Raw genomic sequence first — 25,317 nt, forward strand, 5'->3', positions numbered from 1 at the left:
TGCCGATAGTCAGGGGAGGAATATTGCTTCAGAATTAATTAGAAACAGCAAGCATGATGTTTCTGCTGTGATTAAGCCTGGTGCAAATTTTAATGACATAACCTCAGAAAGTAAAAAATACTGTAAACATTTAGGAGCTACGGGTGTTGCTGTTTATCTAGCAGGGACTAACGACGTGGGAAGAAATAACGCAAGGGGAATGATATCTTCCCTCAGATCAAGACTCCAAGAGTTGCATCACACCAATGTTGTGGTATTTTCGGTTCCTCATAGACACGATCTTCCGGCATGGTCTTGTGTTAACAAGGAGGTAAACAAGGTCAATGAAGAACTTTTGAAAATATGTAGGCACTTCAAGAATGTAAAATATGTAGATATAAGTAATTTAGGAAGAAGATTTCATACCTGGCATGGTCTGCACCTAAATAGGTTGGGAAAAAGGTACGTTGTAAATAGTATATTAGAGTTTGCTAATGCAATTAAAGATGTCGAGTGTAAAACTTTTCCTATTCCTCTAAAAAACTAGAGAAAGTGACCGATCTAGGTCGGTCTGTTGTGTTAGAGTCAAGGAACAATATTAATGCTTATGGTAGTCTAGACAGGTTAGGTACTTTTAAAACTGTATTGGAGAATAGTATTAATGTGCAAGGTAGACAGTCTAGGTTAGGTTATCATCAGTTCACTAAAATCAATGAACCAGTAGAAACAATCATGAGCAACATAGTTATTTTTCACATTAACTTACAGTCAATTAGAAATAAAATGGATGAATTAGATGTAATACTCAATAAAATGCCTACTGATGTTTTGTGTGTAAATGAGCACTGGCTGACTAGAGATGAGACCAATCTATATATACCTCATGATTTTGAATTAGGAAGTATTTTTACTAGAGACTTCCCACTAACACATGGTGGAGCTGCAATATATGTTAAGAAATCACTTAAATTTGAAGTAATAGATGTTTCCTCCTTTTGCATTAATAACCTATGTGAATCAGTAGCTATTAGATTGTGTGAATATGATTTTGTTGTAGTATCTGTGTATCGTGCCCCTAACACCAATATAAAATTATTTATATCACAGTTAGAGAAGTTGATTTCTTATTTAACTTGTAAATATGATCAACAGATTGCTATAGCTGGTGACTTTAATGTAAATATCTTAGAGGTATCACAAAATACTCAAAACTTCCTTAATATGTTAAGATCGCATGACTTATATTGTACACATGGTGAACCCACAAGAAATAATGCACGCCTAGATAATGTTGTAACCAATGTACACAAATCATTTTACAAAAGTTCATTTCTAGGACAAGATGTATTGTCAGACCATGGTGGTATTTGGGTTGAATTTAAAGTTAACTGTAAGAGAAGAGTCATCGAGTCATCAAAAGAATTAAAATGCATCAGACGTGTCATATCAATTAAAGGGGTTAATGAATTACAAGACAAATTAATAAGAAGAGACTGGACTAGCCTTTATGCCATGAATGATGTCAACCTTGCATTTTCTTATTTCATTAACACGATAATTATATATTTTAATTCAGCCTTCCCTGAAAAAGTTGTAACTATAAAGGCCAACAGCTCTAAACCAAGAAATAGAGTTAAAAACTGGTTTACGCCTAATTTGGGTAAAATGCGTAGCATTATGTTAGCTTATTATAATAAGTATAAATTAAATAATAATTTAGAGGATAAAGAAATATTCAAAAACTACAGGAAATTATATAAAAAACATATACATGAGGCTAAACTTGCAGCAAATGACAGGTATATCCAAAGTGCGAACAATAAATGCAAAGCTGCATGGTCTATCATAAGAAGTGCTAGTCATACTTTAAATAACAAAGATGTGATTCCTCTAGAACCTGATCAGTGTAATAGGTATTTTATCAGTGCACATGAAAGCACATGTGATCAGGATAATAGCATTTCATCAGATGGGGATGCAAGTAAACATAATTTCTCAGACTGGTTGCATAACTTTGATCTTCCCTCAAATGTACTGAATAATGATTTTAGGTGGGTGGAAGTAAATCTGCAAACAGTCAGAAGTATTGTCACAAATTTGAATTCATCTAGTACCCAAGACATTTATGGTCTCTCTAACAATACAATCAAAGCAGTTATTGACATGATATTAATGCCATTGACATTTTTAATAAATTTAATGCTTAGACAATGTGTTTTTCCTGAGTGTTTAAAGATGTCTAAAGTGATACCTATCTTTAAAAAGGGGGATAGAATGTGCCCATCAAATTACCGCCCTATAACAATAGTACCCATTCTGAGCAAAATTATTGAATCCTGTATATTTATACAACTCGACGAGTACTTTTTCAGAAATAATTTGCTTTACAACAAACAGTTTGGATTTAGGAAGGGTCATTCAACGATAAAAGCAGTTGAATGTGTCAAAGACATATTAAATAATTTTGAGAATAAAACAGTCACAGGTGCTACATTAATTGACCTGACGAAAGCTTTTGATTGTGTCTCGCATGAAATCCTAATTCACAAGCTTGGTTATTATGGAGTAAGGGGTCATGAACTGAAATTAATGGCATCCTATCTCCATCAAAGGAGACAGATGGTGGTAATAAGTGATAAAAAATCTGGTATGGAAACGGTTAAAGCAGGTGTCCCACAAGGGTCTGTTTTGGGACCTTGCCTGTTTTTGGTCTATATCAATGACCTAGCATGTAATGTTCCCTGCACATCAGTTCTATATGCTGATGATACAACTTTCGTAAACAGTAATGTTGATATCACAACACTACAAAACCAAGTCAGCACATCTGTTAAAATTGCTGAAAACTGGTTTCATCACAATAAATTAACTATTAACGTCACTAAAACAGAAAATATCATATTTACCTTGGATCACACTGTAAATAATGGCTGCCGTAATTCTGTTAAATTATTAGGCCTACATGTAGATACAAGACTTACATGGGAAATACATACATCAGAACTCTGTAAGAGATTATCCAGGGTGTGGTATCTGTTGCGGAAACTGAAAACCTGCATCAGTCGGGATATGCTACTTGCATCCTATCATGCTTTCTTTCACCCTCATATACTGTATGGGATCAGGTTATGGGGAAATTGTCCCACATCAAATAATGTATTTATATGGCAGAAAAAGGCAGTCCGTCTAATTGCTGGATTAGAATTTAGAGACTCCTGTAAAACTTCCTTTGTGAGCCTAAAAATTATGACAGTTCCCTGTTTATATATTCTTACAAATATTATGCATGTGAAAGAGAATCTTTCCAAATTTAAAGAAAGATCTACAGTTCACATGCACGACACAAGATACAAGAATGATCTGGATACTCCTTACTCCAGGCTTAGTAAAAGCACAAACAGCCACTGTTATCAACAGCTTAAGATGTACAATAAGCTTCCACTACCTATTCGAACATTAGACAATAGTGCATTTAACAGGGTACTGTCACAATTCTTAAGGAAAAAGGCATTTTATAGTGTAGAAGAGTATCTAGAATGAGGTATTTCAAAAACTGACGTAATATAGGTAGCTAAAATAATTTTTCTAATGACTCAGGCATAATTACTAAGATATTGTATATAGATTATTTTTATTTATACTGACAATACCTAGTGTACATTTTCTGTACTTGATGGTGGAAGAATAAAATATCTAAAAATATCTAAAATATCTAAAAAAACAACTCCACTCTTACCATCAAGACTGCCTCTTTATATACGCTGCCTGGCCAGGCTTCTAGAAGAATATGGAACAACATATTTTCTCGTAAATGTGAGAGTTTCCAATAGCCTAGTTACAATGTAAGGAACTTTCTACATACTTCTGGTTGCACACAGCATTGTTCTGAACTTATTACAGTGTGTTGCACAATGTTACATTGGATTATACATCATATTTACAGGTAATAATAAATTATATACTATTAATTACATGTTCTTACATTATATAAACTCATATTAATATATATGGTACAGCAGATGTTTCATGGCATAACCTCACATATAAAACGATCGTGATTTATACCAAATAAGGACCGGACATAACTACATAAATAGTAATAATGGTACTAAATGGATGTAAACACTTCATAGCCATACCTCATGAGGCATAATCGGACATAACAACATAAATAGTAATAATGGTACTAAATGGATGTAAACACTTCATAGCCATACCTCATGAGGCATAATAATACAGTTGAGCCTGCTTTATACGTAACTCTGTTCTGTGTAATTCATATTTGTACGTAATTTTCTTTAGGTCCCGACAAAATTTAATTTAAAAACGAGTTAATTAAATCTTATTTATACGTAATCCGTTTATACGTAATTCGCTGTTATACATATTAAGTGTCAGAGAAATATAACTGAGTTTTGCGTAATTGTAATGAGCAGGTGCTTTTTTAAAAGGAACTACTGTATTTACGAAGTTTCCTCTTTGTCGGTGTAGGCGGAAGTAGGTCGGCCGGGTTTCAGTGCTGAAACAGAACACAAAGAGTTTCGCCGAGTGACATTGTTGACCCTCACTTACTGGCGGCTTGACAAAGGCTAACCTAGCGAGTCCCCTTCGCTCTCTATCTCGCTCCTCCTTTATCTTCGTTGTTTTGCACCTTCACAATGCCGCCAAAGATTAAGATACATTACAAGCAAAGTGGGCGGTTTCGGTGCAGAAACAAAAGAAAATACAGTAAATTTATTTGAATATGAGAATTTTCGTGGGAACAACAGAGAAGTAAAACATCCACAGTGCCAGTATCTGGTGTTTACTTTTGAACAGTAGTTTTGTCATTCAGATGCTTTTGATTAGCCACGGAGAACAGAAGATGGAAAAGTTATACCCTAGATGAAGAAGTAAAATTTATATGAGAAGTGGATGCTAATCCATGCAAAACTAAAACTGAAATTGCTTCAGACTTAGGGATTGCTTATACCACGCTATGTGCAGTTAACAGTAAAAGAAGCACTATTTTGGATGTGCTCATAAAACTGGGTTCAAAATCAGCAAAGCCCAGCTGTCAGCAAGAGGGAAGGTACGTAGATTTGGAGAAAGCACTTTTCACATGGTTCCAGCAAAAGCAGGCTGCAGCTCTACCAATTAGTGGCAACATGCTGAAGACAAATGCGTTAGATTTAGCTGAAATGATGAGTATCACTGCTGATTTCAAGGCTTCATCAGGATGGTTGCAAGGATTTAAAGATTGTCATGGAATCACAGGGAGAAGAATTTGCGGTGACTCCAAAGTTGTGGATGGCGTCACGGTGCAACACTGGAAAGAAGAGGTTCTGGTACAGTTAGGAGCGATTATCAGCCTCCATACATCTACAATTGTGATGAGACCGGCTTATTCTACAATTCCTTCCTAATAAAACATTAGGAGGGAAGAAAGGTAAAATTCGTGTAACAGTACTTCTCACCATCAATGCAGATGGATCTAGAACTTCCTCCACTTGTGATAGGAAAATCAAAGAATCCGAGGTGTTTCAAGGGTGCGAAAACAAAACCTACGGAATATGAATCCAACAGAAATTCTTGGATGACTATGCTTGTAATGGAACAGTGGTTGAAAAACTGGACATTAAAATGAAAGAGAAACAGAAGAAGATCCTTCTTATGGATGGAATTGCAGCACATCCACCTCAAATCGTTCTGGAGAATGTCTGAGTGGAATTTTTCTCTAATAACTGTACCAGGGTTCTACATCCGCTCGATTTGGGCATCATTGCAAATTTCAAAGTGCATTATAGAAAAATGCTGGTTCAACATTTAATAACACTGAGTGATGCAGGATATGAACCTCTCTCCATTAATTTGCTACAAGCCATGGACTTTCTGTCGGCTGCCTGGAAGCAGGTGTCATCCCCCACAATCAGCAACTGTTTCCGTAAATCTGGTGTCTTACTAGAAGAGGCTGCCACTAATGATGATTATGGGGAAGAAGTTTTGTCTGGCAATGAGCTAACGCTACCTGAGGGTGTAGAATTCGATACTTTTTTGCTTTAAAATGGTAGTCCGGCTGTGTGGAGAACTACCGGATGACGAGATTTTTGCTGATATATGCCAATAACGCGGTGGTGATGGACCAGCTACAAGCGATAGTGACAGTGATGGAGATGGAGATAACACCTGAACTGAGTGAAGTGTTAGGTGCAATCGATGTGCGTAGGCGTTACATCAGAGCGAAAAGTTGTAGGGAAAATGCTTTGAATTCATTACTCAGTTTGCAAAAGGAGGTTTATACTCTTAATGCAAGAAAAGTGAAACAAGCCAAACTATCTGATTTCCTTAAGGCTGGACCAACTTCAAAATGATATTTTCTGTTTTAATGTATTTATTATTTGCAAGGATTTACACATGTAGGTCTGTTCCATTAGTTTTTCACTAAATATGTGATGTATTGTGTAAGTCTGATTTCTAAGTAATTCTGAGTTACAAGTAGTTTTTTCTCTTCCCCTTGATATACGTTTAAGTCAGGTTCAACTGTAATAACCATCATTAAAAACATCAATATGTGCATTATTTACCCATGGATTTGTTTCCAAATCATATTAGTCTATTACACTTGCATCAATGGTATTTGCCTCTTGGTAAGTAAACTCGTGTCCTCATCCCGAAGTGGTGCAGCTCTTATCAGGCACACCCTCATTGGAGGTGAGCTGCATTTACCAGTTCAACCACATACCAGATCTCCTGCCATTCTTAAATTTCTGGCAATACCGGGAATCGAACCCAGGCCCCTGAAGACGGCAGCTAATTATACTAACCGTTACGCTACGAAGACGGACTACCTCCTGGTGAAGCAGTGGTATGCATGTCTGAATGTACAGGGTGAATTATCCTCTTAAAGAAGGTGCTGCACTTTACTACTTATAAACCTGCTGTTTCAATTTGTGCTTACTTTGAAATTTAATTATAATATATTTAATTATATTGGTTTGTATTACTACATAAGGCTAGGCAGATTTTGTAACTTTGATATGGTATTTCCTGAAAGCTATTCATATGTGCTGATGATTCTGTTTTTGTACAGGTGGTTCTTAAAATGTAACACTAGAACTATGACATCGTACTCTAACAGAATCTTGACAGGCTGTTAGAAATCTATATATAATCAGGTAATTAAATAAGATATTGAAATAAAATTGTGTAACTTGCAAGGGCTATATTCAAAACACAATAAAAAATTTGAGTCATAACCAAGAGTATGTTGTGTCTAAAGAATCCGTATACATATCCTCATTTTGAAAAATGAAAGAAAAATTAAAATAATACATGAACCACTACCCTTCAAGTCATTCTCTATCAAACATTTATACAACAGCCTAATCAGAAAATGAATCAGTGGTCAGGATGAAGAGCAATGCTGTGTGGAACATCAATGAAATGAAACGTTCTTTAAACATACAAACAAGGACGATAGGCTCATAATTTTATCTAAACAAAAAAAGCAAACAGGAACAGGAAAGTCAAAGTTATTTCCTATGCAACAATCCTCATAAAACATAGTATCACATAACAGTCATGATACCATGATTACTCTGTTTCTAACCAACCTTGGGAAACCCACAACAGTATTAGAGGATAAATTTAAAATGGAACGCTTTCGAAGAAAATCTATCAATCAAATACACTTCAATTCTATATGTATGTACAACCCTTTCCTTGTTCCTCTACAAGGTCGGTATGAAGTGAAATGAATCTTCGTAGCAAGATTTTATGACTGGATGCCCTTCCTGGTGTCAACCTCATCAGATGAGTTAATGAGAAGAAATGAATAGCTGTATCACTAAGAAGGGAGAGGGCGAAACCTGGTGCCGGCATATATTTTGCTCCTGTCGAATAGCACCAAGGGGTCGGCTGAAGGCTTAACATCCCTGTCTAAGAGACGAATCACCATCAATAGCACCATGTGCACTCACTCCATATGAACACTGCAGAGAGATTTGTAATTGAATCTAGGCTTTTGACATGCAATCTAGTGATTAGAAATTGTGTACCACCATCTCTCCTTCCCTGCCGACCAACATTCTGACAGTATAAACGTTTTTGACCAACGGGACTCGAACTGGCTAACCACCCTGTCAGACCACATACACTTGAAGACTTAATGATCATGCCCACCGGGCGAGTTTGCTTCAATTCTACATATTGTGAGTACATAATTAAAGTAAATCAATTTCAGTTTAATATAATAATCCTCCTTCCAGATCACAAGGCATACACGAGCGGAACAGAATTGTAATGGAGGTGGTATAAAGAGAGTGATGCACTAACATACTATACAAATATAAAATAGTTCAAGTTACTTACTTATTCCAGTGAGACTTCGAGTTACGATAAAGGGAGGGAAACATAATTGGCAAGATTTCAGCTGCATTGTCACTTATAAGAGACATGATATATTCATTGTTCCAATAATACAACGCTCTTTCAGCAACCTAGAAAAGAACAAACATTTGACAAGTATAAATAAAATTGAATTATTCCACAATCAAATAATAATTAAGATAGAGTATAGAATTGGAGACAAGTCAAATTAGGTAAGGAGCAAGAGGGTCCAGAATGAGGAGTTACAGAAGACTCTTCAATTAATGATATAAAATCAAAATAATATTCATTTTTCTCTGCTGTGCAAGTAATGTTCCCATTCTAACCAACGTAAGTCTATCTTCCTGTCTATTTTCTCTCATCCCAATTTGACTACCTACACACTGTCTGCAGTGTATATTCATAAGACAATTATTTACCGTTTGTGTAAAATGAACGTTTTGGTACAGATAGGTCTTATGGCAACGACTGGATAGAAAATGGCTAAGTGTGGGAAGGAAGCGGCTGTGGCAGCTGGCCTTAATTAAGGTACAGCCCCAGCATTGGCCTGATGCCACTATCTCCCAAGTGCCAGCCCACAGCTGTGCAACTCTAACCACACGGTCAACTCGCTCGGTTTCTCACCTTCAGTAAACTCCACGCAGGAGATTATTGATATATCATACTGGTATCATATTTTAAATGAAAATTACAAATATAGACATCCATTATACATAAAATGACACAATATAAAGCAATTTATGCTTCAAATAATGAAAAACAACTTCTTTTACACCTGGACTATTCAGACTCTTGTGCTCATCTGTGTGTCCCTTTTGCTCTGATTACTGCTTGACAAATACATGACATACTTCTGGTTAGTTTTTCCAACATCTCTGTAGTTATAGTTCCCCACGCTTGCAAAAGGCATTGCCAGAGATCTTCACAACTGCCGATAGAAGATCGTTTCGCCTTAAAGTCGAGTTCATCCCACAACAAATTGATGGGTCATAAATCTGGTGACTGAGGAGCCAGGTCCTTATTCACAGGACTGTGGGCAACTGCAAACAGACCTCGACAATGTTATGAGATGAGCAGAAGAAAATGGTATGATGGTAAATGGGGCAAAAATCAGGTTGCGAGTTTCACCAAGAAGAAAAGTCCTCTCAGTTTTAATTACTGCATTGATGGGGTGAAAGTACCCCCTAGGGATCACTATAAGTACTTAGGTGTTAATATAAAGAAAGATCTTCATTGGGATAATTGCATAAACGGGATGGTAAATAAGGTTACAGATTTCTTCATATGATTATGAGGGTATTTAAGGGCTGTAGTAAGGATGTAAAGCAAAGGGCATATAAATCTTTTATAAGACCGCAATTAGAGTTTGATTCCAGTGTATGGAGCCCTCTCGTGGATTACTTGATTCAAGACCTTGAAAAGATCCGAAGGAAAGCAGCGCAATTTGCACTAGGTGATTTCCGACAAAAGAGGATGTTCTCGCACAACAAAACATGTCATTCTTTGTATAATAGTGTGTATTTTTTTTACAGGTATGTTTATAGTGTTATAATTTATATTGAAATTGTTGTGTGCATGACAGACTGGAAAGTTTCTACGTTACATTTAACTAAGAGGACACTGGACAGAGTGGCTTCGTTCTTAACACACACCCACACCCACACACACACACACACAAAAGCAGTGTTATGAAAATATTGTAAACTTTGGGCTAGGAAGACTTAAGAGAAAGGAGACGAGCTGCTCGACTATGCAGTATGTTCTGAGCTATTGGTGAGAGATGGCACAGAATTACATTAGATCACAATATGAAGATAAAGTTGAAATTTAAGAGGAGAAATTGGGCCAAATATTCATTTACAGGAAGAGGAGTTAGGGAATGGAATACTTTACTAAGGGTTATGTACGATAAATTTCCAACTTCCTGGAAATTATTTAAGTAAAGCCCAGGTAAATAACTGGTAGGGAATATGGCATATGGAAACTGTTCTAAATGCACATCAGTGGTGACTGATGATGATTGTAGAACAGCTGATGCTTCTGTTTCTTACATATTTCTTGCACAGCTTTGACATATGTTTGGGCCATAGTTGAGTTCCAGAAGGTTATGCATTACTTGATAGAATGCAATGGTACTGCTCCTTCCTCAAGATACTCTCACCAAGTCTCCCACCTTATTTTTACCAAAACAATCGCAAACCAAAATGCTACCATCCCAATGTTTCAAGTAGGTGTTAGGGAGTCTCTTAGCTTTCTTTAGCCTCGATGATGGTATACATACTGACAACGCTATGGGCCAAACTTCTCAAATTTTTATTCGCACAGTCCATAGAATACCGTATTTCCCGGCATAATCGTCGCCACCGCGTAATCGTCGCATCCTTTATTTTCAATACAAAAATTGGACTTTAAACATTTAATCGCATGATCGTCACACGTCCAAATTTTGTTCACCAATCTGGTTAAAAGGTAAATGGAACTGCAATGTTAGTTGCACATGAATGCGCAATTTAAATACGTGTATGGTTTATGGGCAATTTGGCAACACAGTCATATTTGCGAGATGTTGCACAACGTTTAAATAAATAATACCAGTATATGTATGACGCATGGCTTACCGGTAGGCTATCGGCAGTTTGACAACGTGGTCGCGAGACAATGTACAATTTATTCACCACCTACATATTATGAGTTCTCATTTGAAATATGCAAGGCTGTAAGTTATCGCTTATCGGCAACGTCGCCAGGAAATACCGGTACCAACACACACTTGTCTTCTAGTAGACAAGAGGTCTGATAGAATTCTGCGTTATTACAACCACCTGCCCCCCGGCGCAACAGTCGCGAAGGACCTTGGCCAAGCAAGCGACCGCTGCTCAGCCCGAAGGCCTGCAGATTACGAGGTGTCGTGTGGTCAGCACGACGAATCCTCATGGCCATTATTCTTGGCTCTCTAGACAGGGGCCGCCATCTCACCGTCAGATAGCTCCTCAACTGCAATCACATAGGATGAGTGGACCTCGAACCAGCCCTCAGATACAGGTAAAATTCCCTGACCCGGCCGTGAATTGAACCCGGGGCCTCTGTGTAAGAGGCAGGCACGCTACACCTATACCATGGTGCCGGCTCGTGCGTTATTGCGCACAAAGTGAAATCCAAGACGATAACGCAGATTTCCACGGAATTATTCAGCTCACGGTCAGCCGAATTATTTACGATGTCTCAGTTGTCATCGCTAGACTCTTATCTTACTACTACGTCATAAGTGTCCGGGCATGAGATGAAAACTTTTACCCAAGCAGTCAAGATAATTATTATCCAATGGTATTAAAGTTTTATTTTATAAACTCGTCAGTAATATAATGTAAAATCATCAACAACTGGGAAGAAATATTAACCTAATTACCGTATGTTTAAAAGAAATTGAAAAAAATGAATGTTTGTTACTGAAGTCTCGGAACACGGTCAACTACAGTAGATCTACACCGCGCTAGCTAGAGCGATGTATGAAGACGTCCGTGCTCCGGTTTGCGAGCTTTGCGCAAGCGCACTAGCGTGTCGCAACCAACGAGCTCAACTGATAACAAATTGCTGCATGCTTCCTTGCTGCCGAACAGTACTGACTGCTCTGGAATGGACAGATCACAGATGCATTTATTTGTTTGTGAGTGACATGATTACTGTAGACGTGTGCATGAGAATTTAAGTTTTTAATTTGTGTTTGGTGTGTTTGTAGAAATAATTTGTTTTAATAGTGAACAATTACGGAATTACGCAAAACATTAACGTGTGAAGCACTTATAAGCGATTACGGGTAAATATAGAAACTATTCTGCGGGCTTCAAGCTAAGCGTAATTGCCTTCCCTGAACAGCACGGGAACAGAGCTGCAGAAAGAAAAATTTCAGCGAGTGAAAAGTTGGTGCGTGACTGGCAGAAATAAAAAAAAAAAGCTAAAAAGCACAAACCCTTCTAGACGCATGTTTAGAGGTCCTAAAACACGGAAGTTTCCTATAAGTGACGAAGAAGTGTTTATGCACGTCATTGAAATATGTAGCAATGGCTGCAGTGTACCATATGAAATGTTATAAATTAAGGGATGGGAGGTAGCGCGCAAACACAACATAACTCAGTTTAAGGCAAGTCGTGGGTGGATTAAGGGGTTCATGCGACGACACAATCTGTCAGTGCGAAGGAGAACAACACTAAGCCAAAAGATGCCTGCTGATTACATGGACAAGATTGTAAATTTTTACCGATTTGTCATACGTTCGCGCAAGGAAACTTCGTACTTGCTTTCTCCAATCGGTAATGCCGATCAGACTCCAATCTTTTTTGATATGCCTTGCAACAGCACTGTTGCACTAAAAGGATCATGGAGTGTATTAAAGAAAACCAGCGGTAGTGAGAAGTTGCGATGCACGGCAATGCTAGCCATTACAGCTGACGGAAGTTGCCGCCTTACATCATTTTTAAGAGGAAAACTATGCCTAAGAATATACAGTTTCCCCGTGGAATTCATGTACGAGTGCAACCAAAGGGTTGGATGGACGAGGAACTCATGATGCTGGACTGGGTTAAAACTGTGTGGGATAGAAGACCCGGTGCACTACTACAACAACCAGCTCTGCTTGTTTTAGATAGTCTCCGAGGTCACCTCGTGAACGAAGCGAAGCAACTTCTCAGAAAAAATAAGACACGACAGATAGTCATTCCTGGTGGCCTAACATCTGCTTTGCAGCCACTAGTCGTATGTATTAATAAACCCTCTAAAGAACACTTACGTCGATTTTACAATGAGTGGATGATGAGCGGCGATCAGCAATTGACGCCTGCTGGAAATATCAGGCGTCCACCCTTGGACTTGTTATGCTCGTGGGTGATGAAGTGTTGGGATCTTGTATCACCTGAACTAGTCTCCAAGAGCTTCAAAATGACTGGGATTTCGAATGCACTAGACAAACCCGAAGATGACGCAGTGTGGCAGAGAGACGAAGAATCTGATACTGGCATTAACAGCGGCGAGGACGGCGCATCAGATACCGAAACCTGCGATAGTGACACCGAAGATTTGGAATAAATTGTGTACCGGTAAGTCCGTATTTCACAAGAAAGCAATAATTTTTTGCAAGTGTAATTTTAACTTTAATACTCAAATTAATGACAATTAACTTAACCCGTTCATTTTTATTTTCAGGCTGGAAAAACATTTGCCGAATTGTTGCGAATAATTATGTATTTTGTTTGTGACTATTTTAATTATTTTGATGTATAAACGTGAGTATTACGTGCATCTTAAATTTGTATCATATACAATTTAGTTATAAATAAATTTTTTGAGTAATAAAAATATTCTTCGTATAATGATCGCACCCTACTATTTTTTCGAAAATTTTGGTTTAAAAAGTGCGACGATTATGCCGGGAAATACGTTACCTGTCCACTGGTCAATAGTAAAATCCTTGTGTTGTTTAGCCCACTGAAGTCTCCAGATTTAGGTCTGTGTGTTAAAAGACGCTTTTTGGCAGATAAACATCCACACAACCCAACATAACATAAAACTTATTTCATAGTCGACACTGACATTGGTTGTTCTCTAGTTCTGTCAATTTCAGCAATGATGTCCACAGCTGTAAGCCTTCTGTTAAGCTTGCTTAAGATCACTATGTCTGCATCTTCAGTAGCAGATGTTGTACTATGATGTCCATTACATACTCTATCTTTGTGAGTGCCCGTCTCTTGTCTTCGTTTCAATCAGAGCAAATGCCTAATTCAGAAATCCCTAATTATGCAGCTGGTCTGACCAACCAACTCCCATACCATGCTTTTCTTCACCTGTGCTAGCATACCCCCACACCAATTTCTGCTGAGTGTGTCTATCTTGCAAAAACTGGAGCAGTACTCAAGAGTAGTCACTGTTGGTAAAGTCTAAAACAACAGACACATTCAAAAATGAGAGAAAGTAGGTTGTATTATAGCTAACAATAGATGATTTCAACAATGAAGACAACAAAGCCTTTAAAGTTTTGTAAATTCTTTGGTATAGCAACATAACCGAATTCAGGCTGACATTGGTGCACAAAGGCTGAAAATTATAATAAAAGTATCACTCTACAGGTACCTATGTAATACTTATTTTATAATAAAATATAATTAAATATGATATTTTAGTGTGTAATAGATAAGAATGGACAAATACAGGATGACCGGCTTGGATGTATAATAAAACTAAAATTAATATCATGAAAAGTAACCAAGATATTTACTGGTGGTCTGTTTCTACAAGTAGGGAGACAATATTTATTAGCATACCTAATACACCTTGATATGTGCACAATTAGTGGAGCACAGAGGTCCAATTTTTATTCCACCTCTCTCCATATGTTCTGTAGCACTGTAGGTGTAACATTTGCAATAGCTGCTCGAATGTGATGACGCACATCTGGTAGATTAATAAATAATAATGTTATTTGCTTTACGTCTCACTACTTTTACGGTCTTCGGAGACGCCGAGGTGCCGGAATTTAGTCCCACAGGAGTTCTTTTACGTGCCAGTAAATCTACCGACACGAGGCTGTCGTATTTGAGCACCTTCAAATACCACCGGACTGAGCCAGGATCGAACCTGCCAAGTTGAGGTTAGAAGGCCAGCGCCTTAACCGTCTGAGCCACTCAGCCCGGCCATCTGATAGATTATGAACTGGTGTTTGGTATACTTGATTCATCACAAAACCCAACAGGAAAAAATAAAGTGGTGTAAGGTCTGGGCTTCTAGGGTGCCAAGGTATCGGATGACTACCTCTCCCAATGCAGCGGTCTGGAAAGTTATGTACGGTCCAAGAAATTTCTCACAATATCTGTATAATGACATGGTGCACTATCTTGTTAGGAGACCACACGACGAGGAAGTTGTGGCAAAGCATACAACTCTAACATGTCCAGTTACTTTTGTGAATTAAGAGTGTTGCTGAAGTGAACAATATACATTTTTTACATAATTTAGAATCTCTCTTAAGAGTCATTTGTAAATAGTAAAGTCAAATTTACTGGTTAATCATAAAATCTAACACAACTACTATATATAATAAAAATCCAACTGGATGCAGCAATAAATTAAAGAATAGGCGTAAATCTAGAAAAATTAGTCTGCAAAATATCTGTGATTTTAGGTATCAACTTTGGTTAGAAAAATAGGTTTCTATCCGTAGAGAAAATTGAAATATAGATGAAATGTGTGAAGAATTTGTTAACAAATTACTCTATTTTAATGAAACATGTCCGTATAAGTCTGATGTGTCTATGGGTAGAAAGAGTTTGAAAAGAAAGAAGTGGTATACATTAGAGTTAGCTCAGCTAAGGAATAAAGTCCTAATGCTTAGAAACATGACCTTAGTAAATCCCAAAAATAGAAAGTTGTTTATTCAAACTAGGAACCTATACCGTAAAAAAATCAGGCTTGCTAGAATTAAATACAATGAAGCCTACATTTTAAATTCTAGTAATAAGTGTAGAGCTGCTTTGGACAGTGATAAAAACTGAAAGTGGTTTAAAAAACAAAAACCAAGAACTGGCAAATATTTCTCCTGATGAATTTAATGACCACTTTTTAAACTGTGTCCCGGTAAATGTCAACAAAAATGTTGTTGGGCTCAACGCACATGACATATTCAAATTCACTTCACAATGTCTCTAGGGCAAAATTCAATTCTGAATTAATCTCACCTTATGATATAATTAATGTGGTAAAGGATTTTAAAAACACAAGAAGTGAAGACTATTTTGGTCTCTCAAATCATGATATAAAGAATGTCATTGCTGTACCCTTTGCTTTCCTTTTACTTTAATGACCATTTTACCGATGTAATTGACTGATTAAATATTTTTTATATATATCAGATGAAATGTAACAAGAGGTTAGCTCATGACCGGAATAAAATCCAATTATTTCTTTGAAACCCAGCGCTGACTTAAACAAGTACATGTAAATAGTAATTGATTTTATGAGATGTTTGGAAGAATATCAGCATATGCTACTTTCTCTTTTCTTTAGTAATTCATTTAGCTTAATAAATTCCTTCTTATTATTTATTTTTAAATGTGCGAGTAAGTGATTTGTAGATGTTACGTGTATATTGACTTAATCTTTAAGTTGATGTTCATGCGATTTACTATGATACCTAGCCGCCTCCGTGAATCAGTGGAAGAGTGTCAGCCTCCGAATCCCAGGATGATGGGTTCAAACCCGGCAGAGGTAGTCGGATTTTTGAAGGGCGGAAAAAAGTCCATTCGACACTCCATGTCGTACGATGTCGGCACGTAAAAGATCTCTGGTGACACATTTGGTGTTTACCCGATAAAATTCATTAAATCTCAGCCACAGACGCCCAAGAGAGTTTCAGTTTACTTGGTCTGCCATCTAGTGGGCCTAGAGTAAAACGGAACGTCGAAATTGACGAGCAGACAGCCAGATGGCGTCAAACTGAAATGCCTGCACACGCTAGCTGAGTCCATACGATTATTATTATTATTATTATTATTATTATTATTATTATATTATTACTATGATACCTACGGTGATTTTAAAATGCGATAGGATGGAAACGTTCATCCGGAGATGAAACATATCACGTGCGATCCGAGTCTTTTCTCTGAATTCACGTTAATCTAAACCATTTTACGAAGATTTACCCAGAGAAGACAACCAGCTACCAGGATATTTTTAAGTGTGTTGAATGTGGACGCGGGATAGGCGCAGTACTTATACCAAATATCTGAAGTTTGTAATCATAATCACAAAAGGTGAGTGTGTATCAAGCTTTAACAGATTTTTGGCAAATCATTAAGTCAGAACATGTGTCGGCGGCCACGTAGGTACTTCAGACTTGCCTCACGGAGACAAGTCTGTACAGGCAAGTCTCGCAGAAGTTGGCATGTGTATGGGACCCACAAGAGAGGCATTGGTGATCTTTTAAATAGCAACTATGATCAACGGAAAATAGTAAATAGAAATATAAACAGCCTATGAGATGGGCTTAAAGCAGCTGTTGAGGAGTGTGGAAACAGGTACAGTATTTACCATTAACCCCTTCAATGGCGGGTTCTGGCAGACCTCCTGTGCAAGAAAAGTGAGTTTTTTTTGGTGGAAATTATTTATTTTTAGGAAGCAAGGAATGAGTTAACAATTATTAAGGGAACACATTCATATATTATTCAAGGTTAATACAAACTTACTTTACACTCTATTTACACTTTTTACAATAGGCCTGTGAAATGGTTTCATAAAATATTGGTGTTCTGAAAATACTGTCCTGTGAGGAATACATTTTAATTTCACACTTTTGTATTATTCCCAACATCAACACTAACGCAATAAACCGCCAAATTTTGAAAGAGTTTGTTTCTCTTCAAAACTATGCCCTTGCATGCAGAGATTTATTTACAAGACTTTCAATGCACTTTTAGCATACAAATTTTTTTGGTCACTGTCAAATTTACACCTTCATCCCTTAGAAACAGTCAATCGCACTCGCCTCTGGTAATAATACAACCCTCACACCAGGATTTCTCGTAAAATGAATTATATTACGTCGTACACTATCCCCAGGCTTACACTCTTTTCACACTAATTCATATTCAACATCTCCTACCATCACCTCACCTTCCAATATACTGGTAATATCTTCTTCACTTTCACTAGAAATACTAAGAACATCATCCGAAGAATCAATAGAATCATTAAATCTACTATCAGAAATACTAATGTCACTTAGAGATTCATCTTTGATGTAGTTCCTTATTTTGTCTTCAGACAAACATCTCTTCCGTTCGCGCTTGCCATTTCAGCTTACCTCGTCAGCTGGCCAGAGATTGTATATGTAAAGTAGAGAAGATAAGGCATATTTTAGGCCAGAGACTTCATGAATACAAGTGGAAGCCTTCCTGCCATCTGCTGAGAATGATGGAAAACATTTTTCAAAGAGATTACAGTACCCGAGAAATTACTGGATCATCGAGAAATGAACACTACAGCTAAATGAGAATTTCTCAGGCGATGACGTTATAGGCAAGCGTGCACCACCCGAGAATTTCTCGGGCATGCCACTGAAGAGGTGAAAGCTGATACGGAACAGAAAAGACCCGTATATTATAACAGAGAAATGAAGAGATCAAGAAGGAAGTGCAGGTTGGAAAGAAACAGATTTAAGAATGGTTGAGGAATCAAATTGAAGGAACTTACTAGGAAATTATATTTAGCAAAAGTTACCATGATAACAAACATAACTGGCAGCAAAGGTATTTCAAGGTAGAACAAAGTTCCGGGATGACATTCCACAGATTGTCAACGGACAAGGCGAGTGTATTTCTGAGGATTTGCAGAAGGCAGAAATATTCAGTCAACAGAATGCATGATAACTAGATGTAAGGATAATGTCCACATTGAGGAGGTGACTAATACTGGCAAAGTACTGGAATTTACTTTTGAGAATAAATATATTTACAGAAAGATACAAAATTAGAAAGCTACAAAAGCAGCTGGGATTGAAAAGATTTTGAGGATATACTAAAGACAATGGGTTGGGATATAGTGCCATACCTGAAGTACTTATTTGATTATGGTATACATAAAGAAGCTATACAAAATGAATGGAGAGTTGCAATTGTAATCCCACTGTACAAAGGAAAGGGATATAAACTGGATGATTACAGGCCAGTCAGCCTGACGTGTTGCTTGTAAACTCTGGGAATGCATTCTTCCTTATTAGATACAATTTCCAAAATTACTAAATGGTTAAAAAAAGGCAGTTCGGGTTTAGGAAAGATTATTCCAGGGAGGCTGAAATTGTAGGATTCCAGCAAGACATTTCAGATTCAGGAATTCAAATAGTCAGTATCGCTATTGATATTTCCAATGTTTCTGATAGGGTAGATCATGGGCGACTTCTGGTAAAAATGAGGGCAAATGGACTAGACAGAAGAAAGGTTGAAATATTGGCTAAAAACCTACAAAATAGAACTTGGAGAATTAGAATAGGAGAAGCAGTATCTGATCCTGTAATGATTAAGATAGGGATCCCCACACAGCAATATAATTGGGACATTTAAATTTTTGTATATATATGTACCGTTACGTAGAACAACCCCAAAACAACTACGATAACGGCAGTAACATAAGGTCAAAAAACAAACTAGCAGGGACAAGAGCTGGTTCGTTAAGTAAAAAAAATAAACAGGTAGCATAAACCCACACACAACAACACAAAAACCAACAGGAGACTTACCTTATTAGACGAAAGAGAGTCACTTAAGAACCCGTGGAAAGAAATTAGTATCTGGTACCAATTAATTAAAGGAAGAACAACATATTAGAGAATTTAAATGAATAGGATTTATTTAGTAAATAAATACAAACTTTTAAAAATTAGGAAGAAAAACCATCAACACAGGAAAAATTAACAAAGTAAAGATTAAGCTGAATTAACATACCAAGTAAAATATAATTTGGAATCTATCGTGGTTGACCAGCGGAAAATAAAAGAAATAATTTCATAAACAAGTTAGGCCTCAACATACCAGTGAAAATGACGAGATAAAAATTAATATCAGTTCACAATTAACCTTTTTTTAAAAGCCCATCTGAACCACAGAGTTCTCACCAAGGGATTAAATAATAGACAGTGGGGATTAAATAAACACAACGACACTTCATACCCGGAAGAAGAAAAGGAATAGTAATCGGATATTTAAAATAAAATTTGCCCCAACGCGAGCTCAAGGTTTCATAAAGGTAAGGAAAATCAAACAGAATTTAATACCATCACATCCAGACGGAAGGAACTGGCAAATCAACAAACATCATCCACGATCAGAAAAATATCATTAGATCAACAATCACCAAAACAAAACGTTGTCATAGTAACACACTAACAGCATGTATCAAGCATGGCAAAAGGTAACCACGGAAACCGAAGCCCGTGCAAACAAGGGAAAAGAATAAAATAATCCCCAAAGAACCAAGAAAAACAAAGAAAATTTAAAAAACAAGACAGAGAAAGATAAAATTAAATTACTGCCCACTTGGTTAGAACTCAAATGGTTTAAAATTGATTCCACTTGAGGTGTTCTGATAAGGTTGAAAAATATAGACTTTACAAGGTGTACCAAAGATTTTCCACATAAGAATTAGGTATTCTAACTTCACCCCAGATACATCGTTAAAATATTTTACCAACAACACGAAAAGTTACAATATATGATGATAACAATAATAAGGTTTTTCTCCTTTTTTTTTTTTTTTAAGAGAGCCGAGATCTATTCTTTGACAGAAATTTAGAGTCCACATTCACCACATAACAGATACTCAAATTGATCGAAGCTGAAGAAAATAAGATTCTTAAAAAAATGCCGAAAATCTCCACTGGATAGAGATGACGCCATAACGCCATTTTGATACTCACTTCGTGGATGAAGAAGCCAAGTTAACAATTTTAATAAACATACAAACTAGTGCAGTTCCCGCGTTGCTAGAAACGTCAAAACATAATGAGGGCAAAGGGAGAAGCCCTCTTACAATTTTCTTCATGTTACGTCCATGTCGGCTTGCGAAACCCACTCACACCAGAGAGACGACAAGCGTGGATCCATCACCGTCCACGTTCCACTCAATAATGCCGCTCTCACCCAGCACAAGAATTGGCGAGGAACTTCCGTCGTAAGAGTGAGAGCTCTCATTGGTCAAGGGGCGGAGCATCGTAGTACAAGGTTTCTGAGTAGAAATCAGCACATACAAGGTCCATAGTTCCCTTAGTCTCAATGAAGGCTTATTAAGCGCAATGCTGAAAGCATGAGTTTTAAATAAAATTTGCAGAAGTAAGAATCAGAATAGAAGATAATACCACGAAGGTAGAGTTAATATGTCACAAATTTCCAAGCCATTTAGGCTACATCGAAAATGTTGGGAGTAGGAGAAGTAAAGTAATGACATCGCGATGTCAATATATATATGTATGTGGTGAAAAACTGGTGTGGGAAGCCATCAGGTATGACTTCAGGTCACGGCTGCTAGTGATTGAGGGAACTCTGATGTCACAACAGTACAGCACAAACATCTTGTGTCCTCTCATGAGACAGAATCATGATGCCGTTTCTCAACAGGACAACGCTCGTCGACACACAACACACGTCTCTGTGAACTGTATGTGATGTTGAGGTACCCCCATGGCCAGCAAGATCCCTGATCTGCACCCGATAGAACATGTCTGGGACCAGCTCAGATGTCCCAGTGCCAGTATCCAGGATATCAAGGACTGGTTACAACAGTTGTGGGCCATCTTGTCTCAGGAGAGGATAAAATGGCTTTATGACATCCTTCCCAACCGGATCAGTGCATGCATCCAGGCCAGACGGGGTGCAATGTCATACTGATAAGTGGGCTCACACTGACAAGTTCTTTGTAAATTTGACTTGATTTTGTAATCAATAAAATAACATCACAAACCCTCTAAACATTGAAGTTTTATTTTGTTTCCTCCTCCCTTTCTGGGTGCTTTTTTAGTGCTGAACTGTAGAAGTATTGTAAAGATAAGAGTAGAATTAAGTAATTTAATAGATATATACTTACCAGATATTGTAAAGGAGTTGAATCATGGCTGAGAAATGATATAATGGATGCAAAAATTTTCTCACGGAACTGGAATGTGCATCGTAGACATAAGATAGGAATGGTAGTAGGGGGACTATTCATTCTGGTGAAAGAAGAATCTGTAAGCTACGAAAAAGTTAAAGATGACAAATATGAAATTTTAGGTGTAAGGCTCATCTCTAAAGATAATAAACAACTTGACGTCTTCGGAGTGTTACAGACCAGGAGAGGGTAACGCTGGCGCTGATTCAGAATTATTAGATGAGAAAATCAGCTATATATGGAAAACGAAAAGGAAAGGAACGTAACTGTAGCGGGTGATCTCAATTTACCAAATGTCAATTGGGAAGGTAATGCGAACGACAGGAAGCATGACCAACAAATGGCAAATAAGTTAATATGGGAGGGCATCTGGTTCAGAAAGTGTTGGAACTAGAGGGAAAAATATTCTGGATGTGGTAGTGATAAAACCAGATGAGCTCTATAGAGAAACCAAAGTAAGAGATGGTATTAGTGATCAGGAAGCTGTTCTGTGGTAGTTAAAGAAGAATGTGAAAGAAAGGAAGGTATTTAAATTAGGACTATTAGGCAGTACCATATCGCTGATTAAACAGGCATGAGGGAGTTTTTAAATAGTAACTATGATCGCTGGAAAACTGTAATTAACTCATTAGCGACCAGAAAAGAAATAATGTTCCTACTTTAATGATATTTTCATTAATTTGTGATGGTTAGGGTATACGAATTGGGAAAATAACACAATATTTTCAAACAAGAATTTATTTTACGAAATATTAGCTGATACCATATGGTATCACTGCGCGGTTACACTGCTATCATTGTACAGAGTACAATAAATCGTTAATATTGTTCCAACCTGTTGACACAGCTCACTGAGTATGGTATGCACCAAAACATGTTACGCATAAGCCTACATTACACTTCAGACACATGGTTCTGCCGAATGACTTGCACCCTTCATTGGCACATCTTCTCCTATTGCAGTTTGCAACAAAGTGATTGAGTCCATCAAATCTCAAAGCTGGCATTGTATTTCGGGCAACACTTACTCTCCCAGGAATCTTTTGTGGGACACCATAGCATATTAGATACACTTGAACAACTTCTCTACGGAAGTCAAGTTGTGATGTGCTCTTGTGATTCTTGCGGTAAAGGAACCATGCGTTCACAATGGCGATATCCAACAGCCAAGTGAAAATAGGCCAGTACCATTTTTTTTGCACGAATACTGACACGGTATTCACCAATACCCTGGTATATCATGTCTGTTCCTCCCATACCAGGGTTATATTTTGTGATACAGGCTGGACGAGGAACCGTAACATTTTTCTTGTCTTTCTGGGAATATCTCTTCGCATTTCCTACTGGAGCCACTCCAGTACTGTTAGAGACAATGGTGACAATAGCATTATCCTTCCATCGTACAAAAGCAATACCACTGTTGCGTTCAATAGTGTGATGAAACTTCCCGCGGAGCTCTTTAGAGAAAGCTTTCTTGTCTGGCAAGGAGCACGACTTGGGTATGCGATTTCCTCTTATAGTACCAATTGCGCCATATCTTAAATGCCTGAGATAACTGAATAGATTTATTCCTGTGAATAAATTGTCCATATGAATGTTGTACGGAATAAGTTTATTAGGCAGTTCATCCAGCATAAGCACTAACGGAGATGCAGCTTTACCAAATAGTCTGTCATAGTCACTGTCACCACCAGGGTTTTTGCCCTGATTACAGGTCAAAGTCTATCAAATATCCATCACTTGTGTTTAGGTACCACATTTTGTAGCCAAACCTTATCGGTTTACCGCGTATAAATTGTTTACAACCATAGTGTCCATAGTACCTAATCATCGATTCATCATACGACAATGGCACAGTTGGAACAAAATTAGTTAGGCATTTTTTCTTTATTCTGTCCATCAGTGGTCGCATCTTCCACATCTTGCCTTCAACATTTGGTTTTGTGTCGTCCGCACAGTGGAGAAATTTCTGTATCTGAAGAAAGCGATTTCTTCTCATCAAATTGCTGACAAGGACATTGTTAACATCTTCACTAGCTTCTGAGTACATCCTCTTTGAAGGCAAAGGATTGCACCCACTTAGAAACAAAATAGCAAAGAAGCATCGCAGTTCTGGCACTGTTATTTGAGGGTTGGTTTCATTTTGGTACTGTGCATAACGCTTACACTCTTCAGCAAGGTATTCTAGTGTTTCATCATCAAAAAACAATTCAAATAAATCAACACAGGATATATTTGAGTAGGTTGTGTAGTCAAGAGGAGGGCAGGGAACATCAACACGTTCTAAGTCACCGTCAATCCATTCATAAATAGCTGGGTTGGCTAATCTTTCTAGAATCCACTCAGCAGCTTGTTTTTCAGGTTGTTGTTGTTGTCGTCGCTGCTGCTGTTGTTGATTTTTCTCCCTAGGCTGCATAGATGGTGAGAAAGTACTAGAGGAAATTTTAAGGGGTTCATAATCTCCTCCAATACGTTCGTTGTTTGCTAAGCATATTTTAGCTGCAGCAGACATCCAGTTAGGTTATGAACCATTCCTCCCTCATCTTCATTGGCTGAATCTTCATCTGTGTCAACATTACCACCCGGTTGTTCAATGAAAATATCCTCAGTCTGATGTCTTAATTCATCGTTTGCTTGCAATATATCCATCACTTCTGATAAGGTCAGTCCACCCCTGGAATTATAAAAGATAAACAAATATGTAATCAACTACATTTAGCACATAAGTAACCTTCGAATTTACAATATAATATTTTAAAAATTACTGTATCAACGGCTTGATATCATAAATGCCTAGTGATACCATATGGTATCACGCAATTAGAGGCATTGCTGTGTCGTCACAAATAACGTTGAAATTCAAATGTTACAGAAGGTTTCTTTGATTCATCGTCAATGTTATAATATACTGATTAGAAAGGAATAATAGATAATAAGGGCAATATTATACTTACACATATCGAACGTCCATGATTTTCATTCCAGGGAATCAACCTGAATTTATACAAGCGCTCCCGCCAACAAACCACTCGTATGTGCCGGAAGCTTCTTCAGGCGCATGCGTCACTTCAAGCCAAAGAACGTATAAAGCTCCAACTAAACCCCTCTTGCGACTCAAGCCAGTACCAGCTCAGTTAAACCTCTACTGTCTCCTGATACCATACGGTATAAGTGGGCGCTAATGGGTTAAAAATGTAAACAGACTCCTGGATGGGTTTAAAGCAATTGTTGAGGAATGTGAAAATAGGTTTGTACCTTTAAAGGTGGTAAGGAATGGTAAAGATCAACTAC

At 37.5% G+C, this 25,317-nt stretch overlaps 1 protein-coding gene across 4 annotated transcripts in view; it reads right to left on the bottom strand.

Annotated features, from left to right (window-relative positions):
* The window catches only part of LOC136863938 (serine/threonine-protein phosphatase 2A 56 kDa regulatory subunit delta isoform), a 766,800-nt gene that overhangs the window by 119,107 nt on the left and 622,376 nt on the right, over positions 1-25,317 (bottom strand). For all 4 annotated transcript variants that reach the window (XR_010859229.2, XM_067140384.2, XM_067140386.2 and 1 more), the window contains one exon: positions 8,329-8,456. Coding sequence is in view for 3 of the 4 variants with exons in the window: in XM_067140384.2 (XP_066996485.1) it covers positions 8,329-8,456 (128 nt within the window). In the remaining variant the exon portion in view is untranslated. The remainder of the gene's footprint in view (positions 1-8,328; positions 8,457-25,317) is intronic.

Source organism: Anabrus simplex, chromosome 2 (assembly GCF_040414725.1).
Source record: "Anabrus simplex isolate iqAnaSimp1 chromosome 2, ASM4041472v1, whole genome shotgun sequence".
NCBI classification, from domain to species: domain Eukaryota; kingdom Metazoa; phylum Arthropoda; class Insecta; order Orthoptera; family Tettigoniidae; genus Anabrus; species Anabrus simplex.